This window comes from Ambystoma mexicanum, chromosome 3p, assembly GCF_040938575.1.
Source record: "Ambystoma mexicanum isolate Mex_15411 chromosome 3p, UKY_AmexF1_1, whole genome shotgun sequence".
Lineage (NCBI taxonomy): Eukaryota > Metazoa > Chordata > Amphibia > Caudata > Ambystomatidae > Ambystoma > Ambystoma mexicanum.
This window is the reverse complement of record NC_090925.1, coordinates 396,390,219-396,410,897: the sequence shown is the minus strand read 5'-3', so window position 1 is coordinate 396,410,897 and position 20,679 is coordinate 396,390,219. Positions and strand designations below refer to the sequence as shown.

The following is a 20,679-nucleotide window of genomic DNA, read 5'->3' as shown; positions in this document are numbered from 1 at the left end:
TGCAGGCGGTCAATGGGAGCTTAATTCAATTGTTGCGTGAAAGGCAAGGAGGCGGCCATGCACAATAGGGGATAAAGTGTTAACACGTCTAACAAAAGAGCAGGACTCAAAAGTTGTGCATACACTTTTCACATAATAAAACTAAGAAGGAAAATGCACACGCAGAAAGGTCTCATGTGTTACTTTCACTGTGAAGCTGATTAAAATCAATAGTATGGGACAGAGTAGAATTTTGCTTTCCAATTGGAGAAACTGGAGATATCTGTTCACAGCAATTTCTACAACATCGATTTTCAAGAACACCCAACAGCTCCTCTATAAAAACACACTATGTAGGAAAGTCCCAAATTCATGAAGCAACAGGCATTTCACACCCTGCACTCCCCACCATACTCGAGATTCTGATCTGCTCCCCACGGTCTTCTGCCCCATGCTGCCAAATGCCCATCCTCCCCAATTAGCTCCCCCTCTCTTCTCTGCTTCCCTCACTGTGTTCTCCCCCCCCCCCATGATTGTAAAGCACTTTGTTCCTTCTCGAAGCTAGGTCCGCACTCAAATACCCCAATAATAATAAAAATAATTCTACAAAATACAAACTGATCACTTCACACATATCGAATTAACATGGAGCCAATTTTAAACAGCAGGAGCAAATCTGTTTTATACTCTCGTGTGATTAGTTAGGTGTTTAGCCTAAAGCACTACCTGTTTCGATCCGGGAAACTATGTGCATTTCAACTGCCGATTTTCATCTGCATAAATTCCTAAGATGTTTCATGCCTTACCTGTTGAATATATTATCGCTGAAGGCGTACTTCTCCAGTCGAGCTAGTGGAGTCAGGTTATCCTGTGCTGGGATGTCTAGGAATGCTGTGATTCGCATGTTTTCGCAATCTGGCCCATAATCTTCAAACCCAACTAGGAGGAAAAACAAGAGATGGTTCTTAGCAACTGAACACCTTCAGGTTCCTTTTACTGCCCTTATACCTTAAACTTAATAGCTGGCTCCACTGCTTAGTAAGAAACAGAATAATTAGTGCAGAGAAAACGGGATTTTTCTGAAACACAAAACGAACCCAAAAGTGAATTTAAAAAAAACATGATCACGTTTGCATAACACTGAGCAGGAGAGCAACAAAAGCAGCAGGAGAGCAACAAAAAGGGGGAAGAGCTATCCCCACCATGTATTTTGCAGGGTATTAAGGGTCGGTATCATTAGTCGACTTAAGTATGCATCAATAGGGTTTTAGATTTACCTAAAGGAGGATAATAACCCTATTAAATAATCATGTCCCTACAATACAAAGCTTTCGGCTTAATACATTTGGCACTCCTAATAAAACGCATAATTTCCCCTCATTTAACCCAAGACTGTCTGCTTCATAAGCACTAATCACAGGGCACAATGTTTTTTCCTCCACATCCATAGAGGCAAGCAGGCAGGAGGGACGGCTGTACTGTGAAATTGGGTTGCTTATTACAACTGTCCGAGCATTTCTGCCCTCGAATTTTGGGTAAGTGACCTTGGTTTAAATTATAGCCCAATAGGATGATACTTAGCCATTAAATAACAGACGTGTGTGTCAACCTGGATCGGCTTCAGATCTCAAGTGGCACACTGAAAGTGGGCAAGAGTATTTTAAGCGCTTTTTCCTAACAAAATAAATGGTTCAAAGAAATGTTATCCGTCTCAATATTTTTCGTCTGCCTTGTAAAGCAGCCAATCTATTCAAAAGCATGGTTATCTTGTCCAAATTCTTCCTGCATGTGCCAAATCTGCCCTAAGCGTACATGGAATGTCAATGCTTCACCCGTAGACCAGACTAATGAGGCATCTACAGAGAAACGTTACGACGATTAGCTGTAACCAATTCCATTTCCTCTCACTTTTGCATAGTTTGCAATATGTAAAACTAAAACTGTTTTGAATAAAAGTTGGCGATACCTGGAGGTTGGAATAGGAGAAGGGCCTTGCCCACCCGAGTACTGAAATACAGAGAACTATTGTGCAGGTAATATTTAAGGGATACTGTAGACATTATCCCCTTTTATGCCACATGCCCAGAGCCACAGATCCATGGTCCATTCAAAAGAAAGAAGAATCTGACCTTGCTACAGAAGAACCTGAAATGCTCGAGGAGGCCTCACAGCCTCATGAGCTTAGCCAGAAAGGTCGGAGTTCGGGATTTGCAGCCAGAAAAGGAAATGCTGTTTGAACTACACTGAGGCTGCCTGCAAGGAGAGGTACCGCTGTCAGAATGTTGAAGTGCGCAAGATTAATGAGAGCCTAAGTCAGAGAAAGTGAGGATAGAGGCAAGCCGGAGATTAGCAGAAGATATCCCATACAGCGAAGTGACAGATCCAGCAAGCAGAGATGGATCAGCATGAGTACAAAGCGTGAGAGACAGCAAGGAAGAGGAAAGATGGGGACCATGTAGCAAACAGAGAGGCAAGTCTAGAGGTGTGAGGGAGAAGTCAGAAGTGACACGGTGGACCTGCCCAGGTTGATTGAAACAAACATGGGGCATGGTAAAGAGGAGAGCGAGTTGTCACTGGAGATGTATTGTTTGAGCTGAAGTCCAAAGAAACTGATAAATTCAAAGGAAGCAGGGAATCATTTAATATTGCACAGAGCTATTTATGGGCTTAAAGGCCAGCAACAAGTGAAGGTCTAAAATGATAGACATTTTGACTGCATGCTGGTATACGGTCATAAGCTTAAGTAAGTGTGAAAGAACAAGAATTATTGGAGTTGTAAGAGGCACTCAGAAGTGACAAAGTTGTGTGTTAAAGTAACTAAACGTACATGAACAGTCTAGGCAACCCTGAATAAAGTAATTCTATATTATAAACTGATTCTAATAATTCAGGGGCAACGTTCCAAGTTGCAATCCACTAGTCATCTAAAAGAAAAAAAGTCACTCCCCACCGCAAGTCTACACAGCAAACCATTTCTTATTCGGCAAAAGTCAATTATCACTAGCCAATGGCTAGTTGCAAATGCAAGTTCTGAGCCATGCAAATATGATGGGTAATTTGAACAAAGACTGGAAAACACAACCATAGAGCTAAACCACAGATTAGTATGGATGAAGGAAATGCATCTGGGAGTTTAGAAGGGGCAATGTCTCTTGGTTCCCTGAGGAAACAGTAAGAAGAAAGGGGCTGGAGGGGGTGGGGTAATAGAGGGAGAACTGCAGAGGTTAACATCTTATCTTGGATTCCAAGATCTTGAACTGTGGTGGAACTAAAACAAATAAACTGTGCCATTGGAATAAACATAAAAGAAAGACTGTTCAAATAACAAGAAAGTGACACTTCTTTTCAAACAGGAACTCCATACACTAATTACAGATTTTTCGTTCTCCCAATTTCAATCAGTTGTTTAGATTTTCATATCTTAACAGAAGATAAAGAGTGCACTGCACCAGAAGGTTTGTTCCTGCCTTACTCCCCTTGCTAGGCAGTCATCAGGAAATCTATTTATTTTACATTTCCACTCTGGTGGATGTTACAGAAATCCCAATCTTCTACAAAGTGCTAAACAAGGGAAAAGATGATTTGGCGATTTCCATGCGTTTGGACCACTGTGGTTAAACTGGTTCAAGTTGACCTGGGAAGTTTACTGAGATCTGGGTCAAAGTAATGTCTACCCTGCTCAACCGGTTTGCTATTCTGATAGTGGGTGGTGCATTGGATGATTCTGAACAGTAGAGCGGGGGAGGGGGATCTCGGAAAAAAGGCATTGGGCCAAACTTTCCCCACCCCGAATGCTTAACTAGTCTCCTGTTCCGTCATGGCCAGTCTTCTATCATCAGGTAGATCCAGAATGCCACCAGAGGCTCTACTGGCACTACCTGCCAGCAGCCTCTCATGGAAGGCTTCACAGGTCCTTCCTGTGCCATGCATTATTTTGATCCAGCATGATTTGTGGTTCCTATCCTGCGCAAGAAGGAAGGAGGCCCAGGACACCCTTTGAGCAGAGAACCCTCTATCAGGAGCCACAGGTCTCCCAACTCTCTCCAAGCAGCACTTCTAACAAGCTTGCATCTCTCTAGAAAAAACACATACTGCTCTCTAGCAAGAGTTTTCCGTGCTTAACCATTTGAATGACACTACCTGTTCTCGGAGCATCCAGCTTCTGGAAAAAACGAGGGCTGCTCTGCCACCTATTTCTTTAAAAGCCACACCACAGTAGACAGTAGAAGCGGCGTTACCAAAGAAGTGACATCCTGGCCTGAGAGTAGGAAAAGCACCTCCTGTTTTTAGTCCTCTGGCATTCTTCTCCTTCCGTTTCTTTAAAGGCTTCCCCCCGCACCCCTATTAGTTCAGTTTATGGTATAAATATACAGATGGTACATCAGAAATGTACAAGTGACACCCACCCTGAGAGGTTAAATACTATTTGTAAAATACAAATGTGGTATCATTTTGGTTTCCCATGTTACTGTAGTTTGGTTACAATTTTAGTATTAGAAGGATGGGATCAAGCATGGCGCTTTTACGAAACAAATGTGAAGTAGTGACAATGTATGAACCAATTCAAAAGCTGTCACACAACTATATTCTAATTATGGGGCTTTTGGGTTTGATATACACTGACATACCAGCACAGGATCATGTTATTTCGGATATAAAACGGAAATTAAAACTGCTGTTTAACTGGACAAAAATGAGAACGAAGGTGTGGGTAGGGGCAAACAGCATTGCATTTAAATACTTTTTATTCAAGCCATTAAGATTTTCAGAGCAAGAAATATTTTAGAATCCACAATACCAATACACATTAATGGCTGCTAGGAGGGGCAATCATGCATTGGGTTTATAAACAGGGAGGTGAGGAGGGATCCTGGTTGGATGGCGAGTGATTTTAAAACCTCTCATTTCATTTATATGGCAATGTTTTTTCTTCAACGGTTAGGGATTTCCTCTCCCCTCTTTCTGTACATGCCAACACTTCCGCTACTCCCGATCTCGTCATCGCATCCAATTCGGTCTACTCTCAACAATTCACCGCTCCATCACGCCTCTACTTCTCGGTCTTGAACAACTGCCATCTGTTAATCTTCCGTCTTCCATTGTTTTATTTAGACTGCAACTTTTCCCACATGTGTCTCTACCTCCATACATCCCTAAGCCTCTCTAAAATTCTTGTTCCGATTTTAGTCTGCTTCTTTCTCAAGCTCTGTCTTCTTAGAGATGCATACACATTTCTTTCCCACATGTCACTTTCCTGCGTTCCTCCGTTTCTGCATTGCCTGTGCCCTTCATTTAATTTCTGCCCATTACTTTATTTTTATTTATTTACGAGTTATAATCACCGAAGTGATTTTTACAAGCAAGTAGTAAAATCAATCGATCAGTCTAAAGTAAAAAAAAGAAAAACAAAAAAAAAAACAAAAAAAAAAAGGAGAAAAAGAATGAAGGAACCGAAGGAACCGAAGAAGAAACAGAAGCCGAGGTAGAGTAAGTGCCAATTCAAAATACAGTAGATCAAAGATTGCATCAAAACGACACCCTCTATAGGATGTAAGATATACTGTTTAAACAGAGAAAGGGGCTCTAATCTTCTGGCAGGAGCTCCGTTACTTTGTCCTTAAAAATTAGGTCCAACATTTTCGGAGCAGCAATCGCCCATGAAGGTCTAAGGCCCCCAATTAATCGCTCCCACCACAGCTCTTCTTCCGTTAAATAAACTTTCTCCAAGTGGTGTAGCAAGTAAGGGGAACTGAATGAGTTTGTGCCCGCGCATGATAGCAAAAGGTGCCGTAGTGTTTCAATTGGTTGGTTTGCTTTGCAAAAACGACAGCTGTTAGACACGGAAGCTCCTCTTATCTGCAGAATCTCATTTGTAGGCAGTAAATTCAGCCTGGCACGAAGAAGTGTAGATCTTGTTTTCCTACTTGGGTGCCTAATGAGGAATGGTTGTACTTCGTTCAGTTTTCTGACCGTTATGGGTAGATGCTGGGTCAGTTTGTAGGTGGCTGCTTTCTCTAGTGTATCAATCCAGTCTGTTTCTTCTAAGCATGTTTTTGTTTTGGTAGGATTCAAAACTAGTTCTTCAATGCAACTTCCACAGGCTACTAGGTTTAATTTACATCTATTCTCCCAAGTGGCCAGGAGTTTTCATTTGCCTGAATTCAGCTCTTCTTGGACCAGAGAAAGAAAATCGTTGGAGAAGATGGATCCTTAATCTTCCGATAAAGCATTATAGTTGCCCTAGTTACTATTGCCACCAGGGATGATAGTGAAAGTTCTTGTCTAATCGATGCTATTGGTGTAGAAGTCGGAAGAGTAAGGACTGATCGCCAGAAAAGACTCTCCAGTCTAGGCCATAAAAGGTCAGGTAGAGATGGCATGGCTTCTGCTCCCTAAGTGATTGTGGGTATCACTTTACCGAGGTAAAACTTAAAGGCATCAATGAAAAGCGACCGTATTTTCTGTCAAGGACTTTGGCTTGTGAGATGAGGTTTTTCATTTTTGCATGCAGATGAAGTTGCATTGCTGTGTGTTTTTTTGCAAAGAGTCAATCAGGACCCCAAGATATTTGAAGTCCGATACTTGTTCCACTTTCTCTCCTGACAAGAACCATGTAGGATTTCCTCTTCTTCAGGACCTTTTTTCAAAGATCATTATCTTGGTTTTTTGTCTGTTTACTCCCGGGTTGTTGGCTTTAGTGTACGTGGTTAAAGAAGCCAGCTGACGACGTAGGCCGATTGGTGTCTGATCAAGTTGTATCAGGTCATCAGCGTAGAGGATTCTGGGAACTTTCACATTGCCTATCATTGCCCATTACTGTCTGTATCTCAATTCCCTTCTATCCATGACTTTTCTTATTAGTCCTGCCATATCCCTCTGCATCTTTCTCCCTAGACTTTTCCATTCGCTCAGCTTTACTAACCTCTTTCATGATCTCCTCTATTTTTCCCTCAACAGCACATCCCTGGGCAAAATGTTTAAGTTTGAGGGAGAAGAAGGTGAATCATCCCAGATTTCACTAGACTAAACTCAGTAAAATCTCCCTGAAGTATTCAGAGTTCACAATGCTACAGTAGGAAACTGGTGAGGCTGCAATTATACACATTGATCTGTTGCTGAATACCCTGAAGGTGGGATTCATTCAGTGATTGTTAAAATCCCTGCTCCACCATCTTGATTACACAGATATCGAACCACCAAAAATAAGGCTATTCCATTACGGGCAACAGAACGTTGGCAACATATGTAAGCACTGGCTTGAAGTGTAAGTGTTCATCACAGCCATCTTTAGGTACAAAGATGTACAAAACCTTTTGGGAATCTGAACAACTGCATTTCCTAAACTTTTGGGTACATCTACAACATAAGCTAAAGACAAGAAAGATTCCAGAAGACTTAACAGGCCTAGGTTATTCAAAGCTAAACATATAGGAGGCTCATAGCCAAAGATCAGTCAGATGATCCCAGTCCCAAGGACTTGTATAAAGTCACCAATAAGAAAAAAGAAGATAAAATACTGAAAACAGTAGGAGTCATAACTTCTGCTTCACAAGGAAGAAGACTTTCTAGAGCAGGAAGCAAAACTTGCACGAGCCATGGTCTAGTGATATTGGCTGATGGAGAGTAAGACATGGTGTGCTGAGTGTATGCATCATCAAACAGAGGTGGCGCGTGACGTTTTATAGCTACCTAGTAGCTTGCAACTTTAATCGGAATACAACAGTATGATTTGGGAGCAGATGACCATGGGTATAATCCAAGCAAGGCAAGAAGATCTACTAGTCTTTTACAGCACTTACACAGAAAATATTTGTGAGCAACACCCTTGAGATCGGTGCTACTAGGATGAGCTGGGTTGCAAGTTGTAAAGCAGGGTGGTGCATGGAATACTTCAAACAGAGGTGTCATAAGAATGAGTTCCTGAACTAAGGGGCGTCACTACACTGATGAAGCGATGTTGCCAAGCAGACAGTAGGAAACGAGGGGGATATCTATTTGCATATCAGACAGGAATCGTTCACTGGGTTGCCATCAGAAAGCGGGAACAAACTATTTGTGGTGAAAAAATGACAACTGTTCTTTGAGCAAGTGGAGGCGGCAACTAAGAAAATTCAGCAGAGGATAAATTAACTGCTTGGAAAAGAATAGAAATAATAAATACTGTATAAAAACGGGAGACGAGATTTTGAAAGCAACTAAACAGTGCAGGGGTTAAAGGGTTAGAGCAGATTCTTTATTCTCTAAAAATTATATAACACTGTGGAGGTTAAAATAATGGTTTTGTAGAAAGGGATGGTTTCGATAAAGGGCCAAAGGGAGTTTATGCCAACCGTGCGCACATTAGGCCACATCTCAAGCTAAAAAAGTAGAAAAACATTACACTAAAAGAAACCTAAGAAGGATGACGCTCAGGATGTAGCAGATAGAAAACGTTTATAGTTTGAGAAAAAAAAAACTGACGAAGGCTCTAGGAGATGGTGGAACAACGTGAAAAAAAACACACAGACTGATGCTGGATAGAAGAACGACAATGCGCTCATGATAACAGATAAAGAAAAGCGAGCAATTAAACGGCGTACTGAAAATGCATGCATTGTTCAGTAGCATGGATAAACACTTCAAGAAAAGGTCAATGAGGAAGCAAACCTACAACCCCACCATACCAACTAATATGTTAACTCGTCACTGGTTATCAGGGGGGGCGGGGATCAGATCCACATCTGCAGTAGCTCTATGGGGGTACTCAAAATGACAGATGTAACGAATTGACATGAAGACATTTTGTATAATACCAATTTCAGCAGAAAGAAAACAAACCTAAGATTTCATACAAATTGAGCAGAGCACATCTAAAAAGAATCCTTACAAAGCATTCCCTTGCAACCATTTCACTTCCGAGTGGATGCAAACCTATCCCGATGACAACATGAAGAGCACCAATTAAACCAACAGGTTTCCCCATTGGTTCTAATAACTCCAATCCGAGATTCTCCCGAGATAAATAAGTAGGGCTCATCAGCAATGAGGCCCACAAAACAATGCTGTCCACGTTGTTTTCCTTAACTTGTGCATGCCCCCAACGGCGCATAAAGGGACATTTGGCAGTTTGGAACTAACGTACATGTTTAAAATTCACAAACTCAATGTGTCTTCTCTTATATAACCTACAACGTAATGCGCTAGGACAAGTGTGCGGAACAGACTGCCATTTCATGTCTTGCATTAGCCTGCTGCACAAACCTAACTGGCTGTGTGCTCCTCAAATAGGATTGGTAGCCTAGTTTCAGGAAGGACAACTACTTTCGATAATGTCAAGTCACCTCTTCTATAAAGCAGTTTGTCCTTACTTTAGCTTTTTATCTTAGCATCTAGGATTACACCTGCATCTTAGAAGACACTTGTTTTTCTTTTAAAAGACAGGTACACAAGAGAAAGTCCACCATGTTGAAAAAGATGCAAGGCTATAAGAGAAGACAATTCTTTCAAGAAAAACAATTGTGTGAGCTCACCAGGTTGTGTACTGTTCAGAGGTATGTGCTATACAAACCGATATGTAACCTGGCATCCAACTGATAAAGGCTCGAAGAACAGAATCTGACTTAAGACGTTTCCAAACTCAGGAAAGTAAAATGGTATACTTCCAAAAGAGCATCATCATAACTATGAATTTAAAGCACATTGCAATAACTTTACAAGGGTATCAATAAAAGTAAGATAGTGCATTGTAGAAAAGCCCCTTCAAGCTTTGTACAAACTAATCAAGAGGGTTAGAGCGCCAGAGATAAGTGGTCCAACTTTTAATATATTATCAGGTGCTTTCTTCAAAGAGATCAGTGCTTTTAAGGTTAGGTGCAACCCCCGCCCCTAATAAGAATACAGAATTTCAAGATTAGTATGCATTTCAAATTAATAAACAATGTCAGAGACAGATGGACTGTAAAGATGCCGCTAAACACGTTTTGAGGATGTAGCAGTCCTCTGCCAGATAGGGACTGTCTGTGAATCTCTCGCCATATAGAATCTTGCATGAGCACCAATTTCTAACTTGCTCCAGCATCCCGAATTCAAATTCACTCCAGGCAAGCTCTATGGCCAGGCAACTGTATAGTGGATTCAACCAAACCCCTATGCCAACTATAGCACTCATGGCCCTGGATCCCTTCACATTGTCCCTGCTATAGTGCTTGAGAATGGATCCCGAGTGGACTGAAAGCAAGCATGTAAAATGCAGCCATTACTTCGCAAGGGAATAAAAGTGAAATTTGGGCATCTCTGTTCCATTAACAAGTCCTACATTGCTGAATTTCTAACCTGGCGAGTCTTGGACCTCCTGGGCATTTTACAGCATCTGTGATGCAGGGAGTACTAGCCTGCAGCCGATCACTTATGCCTGAACGCACGCCCTGCTCCCCCGCATCCTGCATTTCTCAAACAGCCTCTTTCTTCATGCCACGCCTTGCTTTTGATTTTCCATCTATTACTAGCATCCTTGTCACATCGGATTTCTTGCTTACAATGCTGCAGGTTACCAGACATTTGGTCGAAAAAAATTGGTCGACCAGACAAATGGTCGAACCAATTTGGTCGAAAACCAAATGGTCGATTTTTTTTTTTTTATTTTCACCTTTTTTTTGGGGGAGGGGGGGGTCACCCCCAACCCCCTTTTTTTTCTAAAAACCCATTTTTGTAAAAAACGAAAACCCGAAAAATAAATATATAATTAAAAAAAAAATTCGACCATTTGGTTTTCGACCAAATTGCGTCGACCAAATGTCATTCGACCAGTTTTAGGTCGACCAAATGTCTGGACACCGATGCTGCACTATGGGGCCCATGGTCTTTAGTGTTCCACTGATGCCTTCTTGCCTTTCACTCATGCCTTACCAAACTTCACATGCCCAAGTGTACTATTGTTCCTTACGCCTGCTGATCTCAGTGAGCAGTGGCAGAAGGGCACTATACAAGACCACTTCAATTTTACTCCCAATTTGCTCTGCTGCCCTGTCTTCTCCTGCAGCCCCCTTTGGTCATACCTTCCATCATCACTGGCAGTACTGTATACACACTAAAGATTTTCTCTACGTTTCAATCTACAACACAAAGGCATTTTTCCTTTTGGTTTAGTCTCTACTCAGTTTGTGGTCCGACAAATGTCCACACTCCATTCGTTGAATTATATATCTCTGCGTTTCGGCTCAGTCTGCCTTGTTAAATTAAGGCCTGTGCTACATCAGTTCAGGGACGTCCATACTCCTAAATGAGTGGTCAGCATCTCCCGCTTAGAATTTGGATATGAAAAGTTGCCTCATTAGTGTTAATTGCCAGTGATGCTTTTGGGTATACAGCATATTCTGTCCAACTGGTTGAGTTTGTATTCCTAATGTACCTGTGAAAATACGATCTTCTACGCTAACATTCTGTATTAAGCTTGCTTCTTGGTTATTCCAGGTTTCTAGATCGACAAGTATTCTGCCAACGCTTAGTTTTACACAGCTTTTTGCTCCTCAATTTCAGTACAGCTTGGCATCTTCCTCTTTTTCATACGTCTTAAATAACTTCAAGATGGATAAATTCCTCCATCAAAACGATGAAGGGGTAAGGCCTGACCCACCAGCACAACCAGAAGTAGTTTTAGTTGCAAGAGATATGCTCATGTATACGAGATTTCACAACTGTACATGCATTTAAATGCAAGTCCATATTTTAACATTTCAATTATAAAACATTGAGGAAAAAAAAGTATTGAGAAAATATCAAAACAGCCCTGTGCAGTTCGCCACCCATATTTGAAACAGCCAGTCTTTCTCACACAGCCAATTACACTTGCTCCAGACACACTTTTCGGTAACCTTCCCTGCACAGAGCATCCCAAAGCATCAGAGAAGGACAGCGAGTACAATGAATAAAACCGAAAAAAATAAAATACACGCAGGTGTAAAAAAAAAAAAAAAAAAAAAAAAAAATGATTACTTTTTCAAAAAGAAAAAAATACGTTGGTCTCTGGGCCGCTTGGCTTGCAAAAGGCTCCAATTTGGTAATAAACACGCTCATGATTCATCTATTGTGTGCTAGCGAAACTCAAACTGAAAGATGCATTGGATAAGACTCTTTGTAAGTTTCAAACCTTGCTTGTTAGGGGACCAAGTAGAAGAGCTAAGAAGCCAGTATCCTGGCTCTCTGACAGTAAACCTTAAGTCACAGATGAAATAGGGTTCTATATCTGAAGATGACACAAATTAGCAATATGGCTATACCGGCAGTAGAAAGCAACATCGGCAACTCAGACAGGCAAGTGCTCCAGAAACACTGGACTCCAATGAGGACAGGGAGTTCATAAATTAATCATGTGCTGCATGTCACTGAAATATGCCCCAAATAGGAAAACATTAAATACACAAATGTTTACACAATCAGTCCTTCAAAATAATGAAATAAAGACAAAAATGGGATAAAGGAGACGGTAACTCATTGATTTCTGGGTCGACCTTTAATAATCTGCCTTCTTTGTCCATTGTTTTGGATTGTTGGCTGTCATTATGGGACATGCATTCATTTCACAAGCTGGTCATCAGTCTAGTATCTCAAAACCTGCAGAATGTCCTCTCCAGTGGGTCTCACTTTTCGGAAATAGGCTGGCAGATCTTAACTAGCAACGTTAATAGGTGATAAATACAGAATTCCTGTAAAATACTACCATATGGGCAAAACACAATCCTGAAATTAAATACTGTCATCTTCTTTTCCAATACTGATCACTTATCGAAAATAAATATCCTGCTAGCAGTCAAACCACTAAAATCAAAACAAAGTGGCATTCTGAACCATTATATAGTAGATTAGGTTTATTTTGAGACTGTTAGTTTTACATCGAGTGGTATATAGAACTTGCACCACTAAATACTTAACTACTCAAACCAACCCTTCCATGTCTCAGATATGCACTACTAAACACAATTTTATCTGATCATTACCTGCTATTTTCAAAGTGACTTAAAGATCCCACAGCTGATCTTCAAGGCATGAACAGCATTGCAGACTTGAGATTATATAGAACTACTCAGCATATCTGCCGAACGCACAAAAATGGACAGACAATTCCTCTTCATTATTGTTGTGTTGGATTAATTAAACGGTCTTCTTAAATTGACCGCCCATTACATTACAGCAGCAGTTTGATCAACCCAGTCTCAACACATTACAAGGATTGGATCAGTGTTCAATTAGCATTGTGTTAAAAGTCTTTAATGTGGGCCGTTCAAACGTGATTCGGCTGATTGAATTAAAATCACACTCAGTATTTGCAGTCTTTGTTGCGAGTCTCGAAATAGAATTCGGGATGAACTGCAGTTTGTTCAACTTACCTTCCATTCGAGACATTCTCCCATCCATTTTGTTAATTTTAGTATAGATCATATCCAAGGTAACAGGCGTACTTGAAAAGGTTGTGAACGTCATTAGGGCAGCAGTGGATAAAGTCGAAGTAGGCAAGTCCTTTGAAGCCATTGAAGATTTTAGGGTGACCCCTGCACGGCTAGGCGCCTGCCTTTCATGATGTATTTCAGATGACGCAAGTGAATGAGTGCAGATCAAACGTGTGGGCTATATATCCAGTGATTTCGAGAGAGTAGAGGGAACCCCCTGCTGCAATCTATTCACTAAAGCTCCCGAGTGATCGGTCACAAAAGTGTCACAATAGGAAACCTTCTGCACGACCAGAACTCCCCTCTCTTAAAGCTGCGGTACTACCTAGAAAAAAAAAGAAAAAACACTAATATAGTGTTCAGTTTGCCAAAAATGCAAAACCTGGGCAAAATAAATGCAAAAACCCCTAAACAGATATGGTCTAAGAAAACCATTCAGCAGCAAACCTGTGCATCAGTTTTGATCAAAGCCCCCACTTGGGAGTTAATCCATCCGCTCCCCCTTAGCGTCCTTGCCAAAGCCAGGAAGTGATGCAAGAACGAGACTTGTGACTCACACACAGAATACGGAACACATTTTAAAAAATAACTTACTTCTGGCATAAAGAGCATCTGCATAAGCCTGCAAGAGGTTCACTCTATATTTGGCACCATACAAGACTAAAGTTACATACGCGCACGTGTACACACACACCATTCGGTATATGGGGCCTCAAGTCTTGCTCTTCCGGCACCTCTTTCTTTGCATTCATACATTGCTTTTGTACTAACAGCCTGGCTCAGCATTTCTTCTCTCCTCTTAAGGCTTGAGAGAACGTGGAGCTCTCAACGAGCACAGTGAGACTGCAATTAGTTGTACAAAGAAGAAACTTTGTACATTTATTAAACGATCGAAAAAACCATCCCCATTTCAACTGTAATAAAAACAGGCAGCCTCCTAGATGTTCCTGGTGAGGCCGAGAGAAGGCAGCCTGCCACCTGTAAACAGCTAAAACAAATGTGTTCAGATGTATTAAAAAGTTATAAGGCAGGTGTGAACATTAAGTATTAACAAAAGGGAAATAAATATAAGTGGCATTTGTTAGTGGCAGAGTTCTGTCCATTCAGACTTCAATCCCCCCCTGCCCCCCCCCAAGAATACAATGCATTATACACGTTCAAAAGGTGGGAACTGTGCCTTTGCAGTTCTGGTGGAAGACAGACAGCTGTATGAAAATCATGCCATTAGAAACTATAGAAGGAACATCTCCCAAACTTACAGGCGAGGAAGTGCATGTTTTCGTGAGAAATAAAGGTGCTTTTCATATTTCTGACACGTGAGAAAAATGCATACTTACCCTGAAGTAACACGATCATCTGGAAAGGCTCTTACATATTTACAACAGTATTTTCCAGAAGTCAGGTTAACCTCAATTTGAAAGACTAAGCAGTCATTTTAATTCTCATTTCTGCAGGGTTTTAGAATGTTTTATATTTGTGCTCAATTACAGACTATTTTCATGGACACTGAGAAAGCCCAGTCAATATGGTTTATGCAAATACTACATTTTAAAAATGATTAGGTTTTATTTTGACACAAGCCATATAAGTTGTGATACTTTTGAACTCCTCATACCATAGAATGAGCAAGGGATTTCTACTTTTGTGACTATGAATTGCTTGTAATCACAAGCAAAATTACGGAGAAGCAAGGCAGTTGAAACTTCGTTGTAGAGACTGTTCCTACAAATACTCCACTGGGTTGGCGCGCATGTGAAATGCACATTTCCTCTTTGATGCTTAGAGGGTAACGTAAAACCAATCTGTTCACGGATACATGCACGCCATTCCCAGGATCACGGTCAGATTTATTTGGCCCTTGGAAGGCGGCATGTGGTGATGGAAATGAAACCAAAAGGATACTGAAGTTGATGTGGTACAATGGACAACTCCGCCATGTGAAAAATTAAAGTTAAAAACTACCATCCAGCAATAAAAAGCCATTCGCCACCTCAATCCGACAAATACTGAGACCATTCCTTACTAGCCAAGAGTCAATTATCACTAGCCAATGGCTAGTGCTAATTTTGATCCCCGTCTCAAACCCTCCCCCGTTTACCCACAGAACCGATTCCAGGAATATGTTGTGACAGACGTGTGAATGACTACCTTGGCTACACAGAAAATCGACAAGTTAATTCTAAATTGAGAACCTGCAACGTATCATTTTTGAAACAGTCTATTAATATTTTACTCCTACGTTCCAACCCTTCCCTCCAGAACCTTGGAGTTCTGGCTGTAGTGGACGGGACCACAGAAATATCTTTCAGCAAAAACAAATTCTCTTCAATTAGATGGACACTTGTGTTCGTGAACATGACCACACCCTTCCAGGCACCACCCCATCCTCGCTCCGCTGTTCTTTCTCATCAGTGGGACTCAAGCGTATAGAGGAAGGTGCGGCCTAACGCACCTTCTATGATCCATTTAATGTTTCAGGTTTTATTCCGCCCTACCACCCCTGCATGCTCAGCAGCACGTCCCATTGGCTTATGCCAGGTAAAGCCCATTTCTTCTGCTGCTAGTTGTGAGCGACAGGTCACAGCAGCACGTACACACAGTGCTTTGAGTATTTGGGTGCAAAGTACCAGTTTGTTGCTGGTACTGAGACGCATTATCTGTTCTGTCTGTATGGTCGGCGTTTACAATGGAGGGAGGACAGGTTTTCAAGATCCACCTCTGCACCTGAAGGATTTCTTGTACCAGGAAAGGCAGAAAGAGGCAATTGACATTTACCATTCATGGCACAGCCGCATGGGGACTCGCTTATTTATTACAGAATGTATAGAGCGCACTAACACCCAGAGACAGCTTGGTGCTAGCAGACAGAGGCAGCAGAGGGATAGGGAGGCTCAGAACAGAGGAGTCTTGAGAGCACATCTAAAAAAGAACATGGTTATCCATGGCACGAACAATGAAAGGCAGAGAATTCCAGAGAGAAGGAGAGCCCACCTCTACGCACATATCTAAATCAAAGCACTAGCACAAACCTGTCTTCCGTCGAGCGAAGGGGCAGAGAGGGAAAATACCAATGCCTTGACATTAGCTCATTTAGCAACAGAGAGCCAGTGCAGCTGGTGCAGAATCAGGGACATATGCGCCATCTAGGGCGTGGGGGTTGAGGTGGCAAGCCTGGCCGCAGCATTCTGAAGGACTTGAAGAAATGGTTAATACGGTGGACAGGGTGACCAAGATTAAAAGGAGTTACAGTAGTGTAGGGAGGAGAGAGAAGAGAGGGGACCACCGGGGCATGAAATAGAGGAGGCACGAGAGGTAAAACTCTGCAAAGAATTTTCAACTGCAGATGGCCTTTTTGGGAGACTGCTCTGATTAGGAGTTACAAGGACCCAGGAGATCTTCATTTCCAAATCTCTAGCCACAGGGAAAGCTGGAAGAAAAGGACCAAGGGAAGAGGACCAGAATGTGGCCGTCCAGAGGGAAGTAACCACAGTAACAAGGACCTCCATTTTGTCATCTTTTGAGTTTTTGGCAATTAAGGCTCATAATGGATGATCTAGCGAGGCAGTAAGGTGAATCGTGTAGTCCACCGTGTCGAAGGCGGCAGAGAGGTCCAACAAAATAAGAGCTCCCACACTGCTTTGTTTCGGAAAATGACAAAGTCATCAAACACAGACCAACACGCTTAGTGCCTCATGCCCCGGACAGAAGCCAGGCTAGGAGGTCGTCAAAGAAGGAAGAGTGTTCAAGAAAAGAAGAAGGGGACTCACTAGAGAGTCCAAATGTTCCATCAGAAAAGGAATAAGATATACGCCAGAAATTAGCAGGTAAAGCAGCGTCCAAGGAAGGCTTTTTCAGGAGGGGCACCACAAGAGCACGTTTCAGGGAAAGCGGAATGAAAGCCGTGGTGAAAGACATTGACTGCCTAAGCACAGTGCCTTTCATCGGAACAGCAGGAGTGGATCAGAAGGAGAAGCAGATTTAAGTCTAGAGATCGCCATGGCAACCTCATCCTGAGAAACTAAAATGGAAAGGAGGACCACAAATGAGAAGCGCAATTGTAAACAGTTGGAAGGGAAGAGAACAAAAAAGCACCTTTCTGGCTAAAGCAATGTGGTTGCGGATCTTTTACAATAAAGAATATAGAAAGTGAGTTGCACAGTGACTGCGAAGGCATAACAGATTTGGTAAAAGCAGATGAGGAATCAACAAAGTTCCCTAGGTTTACTCAATGAGGTCTCCACCAGGTCAGAGAAGTAGGTGCATTTAGTGTGGACTATCGCCAAATTGTAAACTAAAGGGGAGCGCTGGAAAGAGTTTGGGCTCGGGGCAGTAGCAGACACCATTTGCGCTCCGCTTACTTAGGCAGTAATTGGAGAGACTGAAGAGAATCATTAAACCAGGGTTCTGAGGCCTTAACCCTGGCAGTACAGTGTTTAAGAGGAGCCAACTGATTATCAAAAAGTGACAAAGCCTTGGGATACCATCTCAAGATCAGATGAGGCGGCAGTCGCACACTGTGAAGGTACAGAAAAGAGATTTCAGTGGGTTGGACAGACCGCCAGTTCCTACTTCAAAAAGGGGGAGGTTTATGCCTCATAGCAGAGACTGCATAGTCGCAAGTAAAAGGAACCACATAGTTTTCAGACCAGCTATTAGACACGTCTGGGTGAACAAGCCTACCAATAGTAGGGGCAAAGTGGAGGTCAAGCCTATTGCCACGACAGTTGGTAGCCCCTGTGACAAGGAAATATCCATGGCATCTACAAGTTTCTACACTTGATTATCAGTAGAATCATTTAGCTTCGGATTCCCCCCACAATGCAAAGATTGAATAGGTAAAATTGCAAATCCGCAGCCAGCTCCCACCCCCCAAAAGAATATGGGAAGCTGGGATCCGAGCATGGGGGCTGGCAGACAATGAGAAAATGAAGTGTCAGAGAACCAGAAGGAGTAAAGGTGCACTAATATCGCTTCCATGCTAAGACTATGGGTCAAGGGAAGCACCTTACCCAAGTGGATGCATTTAAAGATTATGGCTACACCGCCCCTAGGGTGCTGAGCCACCCGATCACAATGGAGAATATCGTAGCTAGGTGGAAGGAATTGCACCACCGCAGGGTTAGTGGACTCGCTGAACCATGTTTCAGTAATGTACATGATCCGGCGAGTGCAAGCACAGCTACAAAGTTGGAGCAGGTGAAGCGGGAGAGCAAATACAGCTATCAACTAACTACTAGCAGAAGGAGTGTGGTTGGAGGCCAAGTGGGAAATTTACCTGGCTTCAAAGTCGTGGATCAGTTGCCCCATCTCAAGGCCATTGTGCAAGATAACAATGATCTGCAGACGAGGAGACCAAATCGCTACACAGTGAGACAATTCCCCATCTCCAGACACAGCACTTCTGCAATGGGGGTTATTTTCCAACTACCAGCCTGCTAAAACAAGTGCAAGTGACTTCACAAGTGCCCTGCTGTTTGTGTGCTGGGTTTTTTTTCCCCACAATTTTAACAGAGAGCTGAAGACCCGCCCTCTTTGCCAGAAAACACTACAAAAGTGCAGAACCTGCGACTTGTGCGCACGCGCGCCTTTGTGCAAGTGTCTGCAAAAGTGTCCTGCTGTTTGTATATTGAGATACTCCAGTGAGAGAAAATGCCTTAAATGTTGTACTGAATTTATACTTGTGCGAACGAGTGATGGGCAAGCTCTTGCTAGACTGTATGTTACAGCGTGCTCGATTGGGAAAATGCCTACCAACAAAAACAAAAAAAACATTGGAGCACGTTAATACATAATTTAAGGAGCGCGCCTTTGCTAGAGGACCTACGAGCTCCAGAGCTGGACAATGGGAGTTGCCCCAAGTTGGCTGATGTGTCGGAAGAAACTCAAATACTAATGTGTCCAACACAGTAACCAGCATATTCAAAAGCCAGTATCAACTTGGACTCAATTCCTTTCTCTAGGATTGAGGAGGATATAGCCTCGACCCATATGGTATGTCAAGTACAAAAAATATGGGTGAGTGGGCTGTATTTTACTGTGATGTCAAAAATATAAATAAATAATTTATTTCCAAGAAAGCAATGGCATACTGGTGATGTGCAATATGGGGGAAAATTTCTCAATTGCGCCTATGGCCAATACCAATGACATCAGTGTACTATTAACATTTAACTGACTCCGATCCCATGGGGACGGGGATAACACTGGCGTCCACTCAACACTCCATTGCCCAGGAGGCAGTTCTCCGGTGCTCAGAACAGAGTGGATACTAAACGAGAGAATGGTGGACCAGTGGATTCAGGGCCGGACGTCACCATGTCTGCCCTCAACTTCGTGTGGACATCCCTTCTCAATGTATTCAAACTCTTAAAAACAGAAGTCCAAGCCCTCTCGGGTCTACTTATGGAATTGGCAAATGACAGAGTGACGTGCTTATCAACTTTCGTTGGTTTAAGGTCAATCAATCAATATAGGCCTATTAAACTCTGAAGGAACCGAGGGAACAAGTGATCAATCACGAGTCAAATAGGCGTGTTTTTCAATAATACATTGAATGTACACTTAAACATATTAAAGTGGCTAGAAAGGTGAAAGAGATGCAGAGGGTGATGCTCCCTCCACTGAAGACTTATGCGAATGTGGTTAGGAGCTCGCCAATTGATACGGAATGTAATCTTACCATGGATGATACACTCTGAATCTGTTCTTGAAGAATTCCGAAGACTTGCAAATATAACCATACAAGGGCCGGAAAATGGAAAGCAAATGAACATGTGTAGAGGAGGTTCTTCCAACAATTGAGACTGTGTGCAACACAAGATCAAGGTGCAAAAGTAAAAAAAGGTATCTAGCAAAAAAAGTCTATGAAATTGAGCCGAAATCAAAAAGGAAATAAAGTAAAGAACACGGTCAAAATGAGTTTTGTACAGGCCCTGAATTTCCCAGATAAGTAATCGATAACATTTTGCAAAAAGGTACATCAGCACAAGGAAGACAAAGAAAGAGAAGGCCCTGCAAACCCTACCGCCGTTGGATATGAGGGACGGGGAGGCGGTGGCTTCATGCACCACCAGATGAAGATCCAAATAACTGGTAAGACTTCCACCTGTGTACAAACAGAGGAAATAAAGAGGTTAAGGAGTTGACACCTATTTTACTCAAATGTAAGAAATACCAATCAACTCTAACCCTCCTGGATTCCTCAATAAATGGGACAGTGTATAGAGACTGTCCAGAAAAGGATGAGAAATGCACGGTGGGGGGCTGGGGGGGCGAGGGG

The 20,679-nt window shown here is 42.3% G+C and overlaps 1 protein-coding gene across 4 annotated transcripts in view; it reads right to left on the bottom strand.

Annotated features, from left to right (window-relative positions):
- Window positions 1–20,679, bottom strand: part of LOC138580491 (serine/threonine-protein phosphatase 4 regulatory subunit 1-like) — a 918,772-nt gene that overhangs the window by 786,445 nt on the left and 111,648 nt on the right. For 2 of the 4 annotated variants that reach the window (XM_069651073.1, XM_069651070.1), the window contains exons 3-4: window positions 13,341–13,725; window positions 786–918 (exon numbers count right to left, since the gene is read on the bottom strand). In XM_069651073.1, the coding sequence (XP_069507174.1) occupies window positions 786–918; window positions 13,341–13,482 (275 nt within the window). In that variant the 5' untranslated portion in view covers window positions 13,483–13,725. The remainder of the gene's footprint in view (window positions 1–785; window positions 919–13,340; window positions 13,726–20,679) is intronic. The other 2 variants (XM_069651072.1, XM_069651071.1) reach the window with 1 other exon arrangement.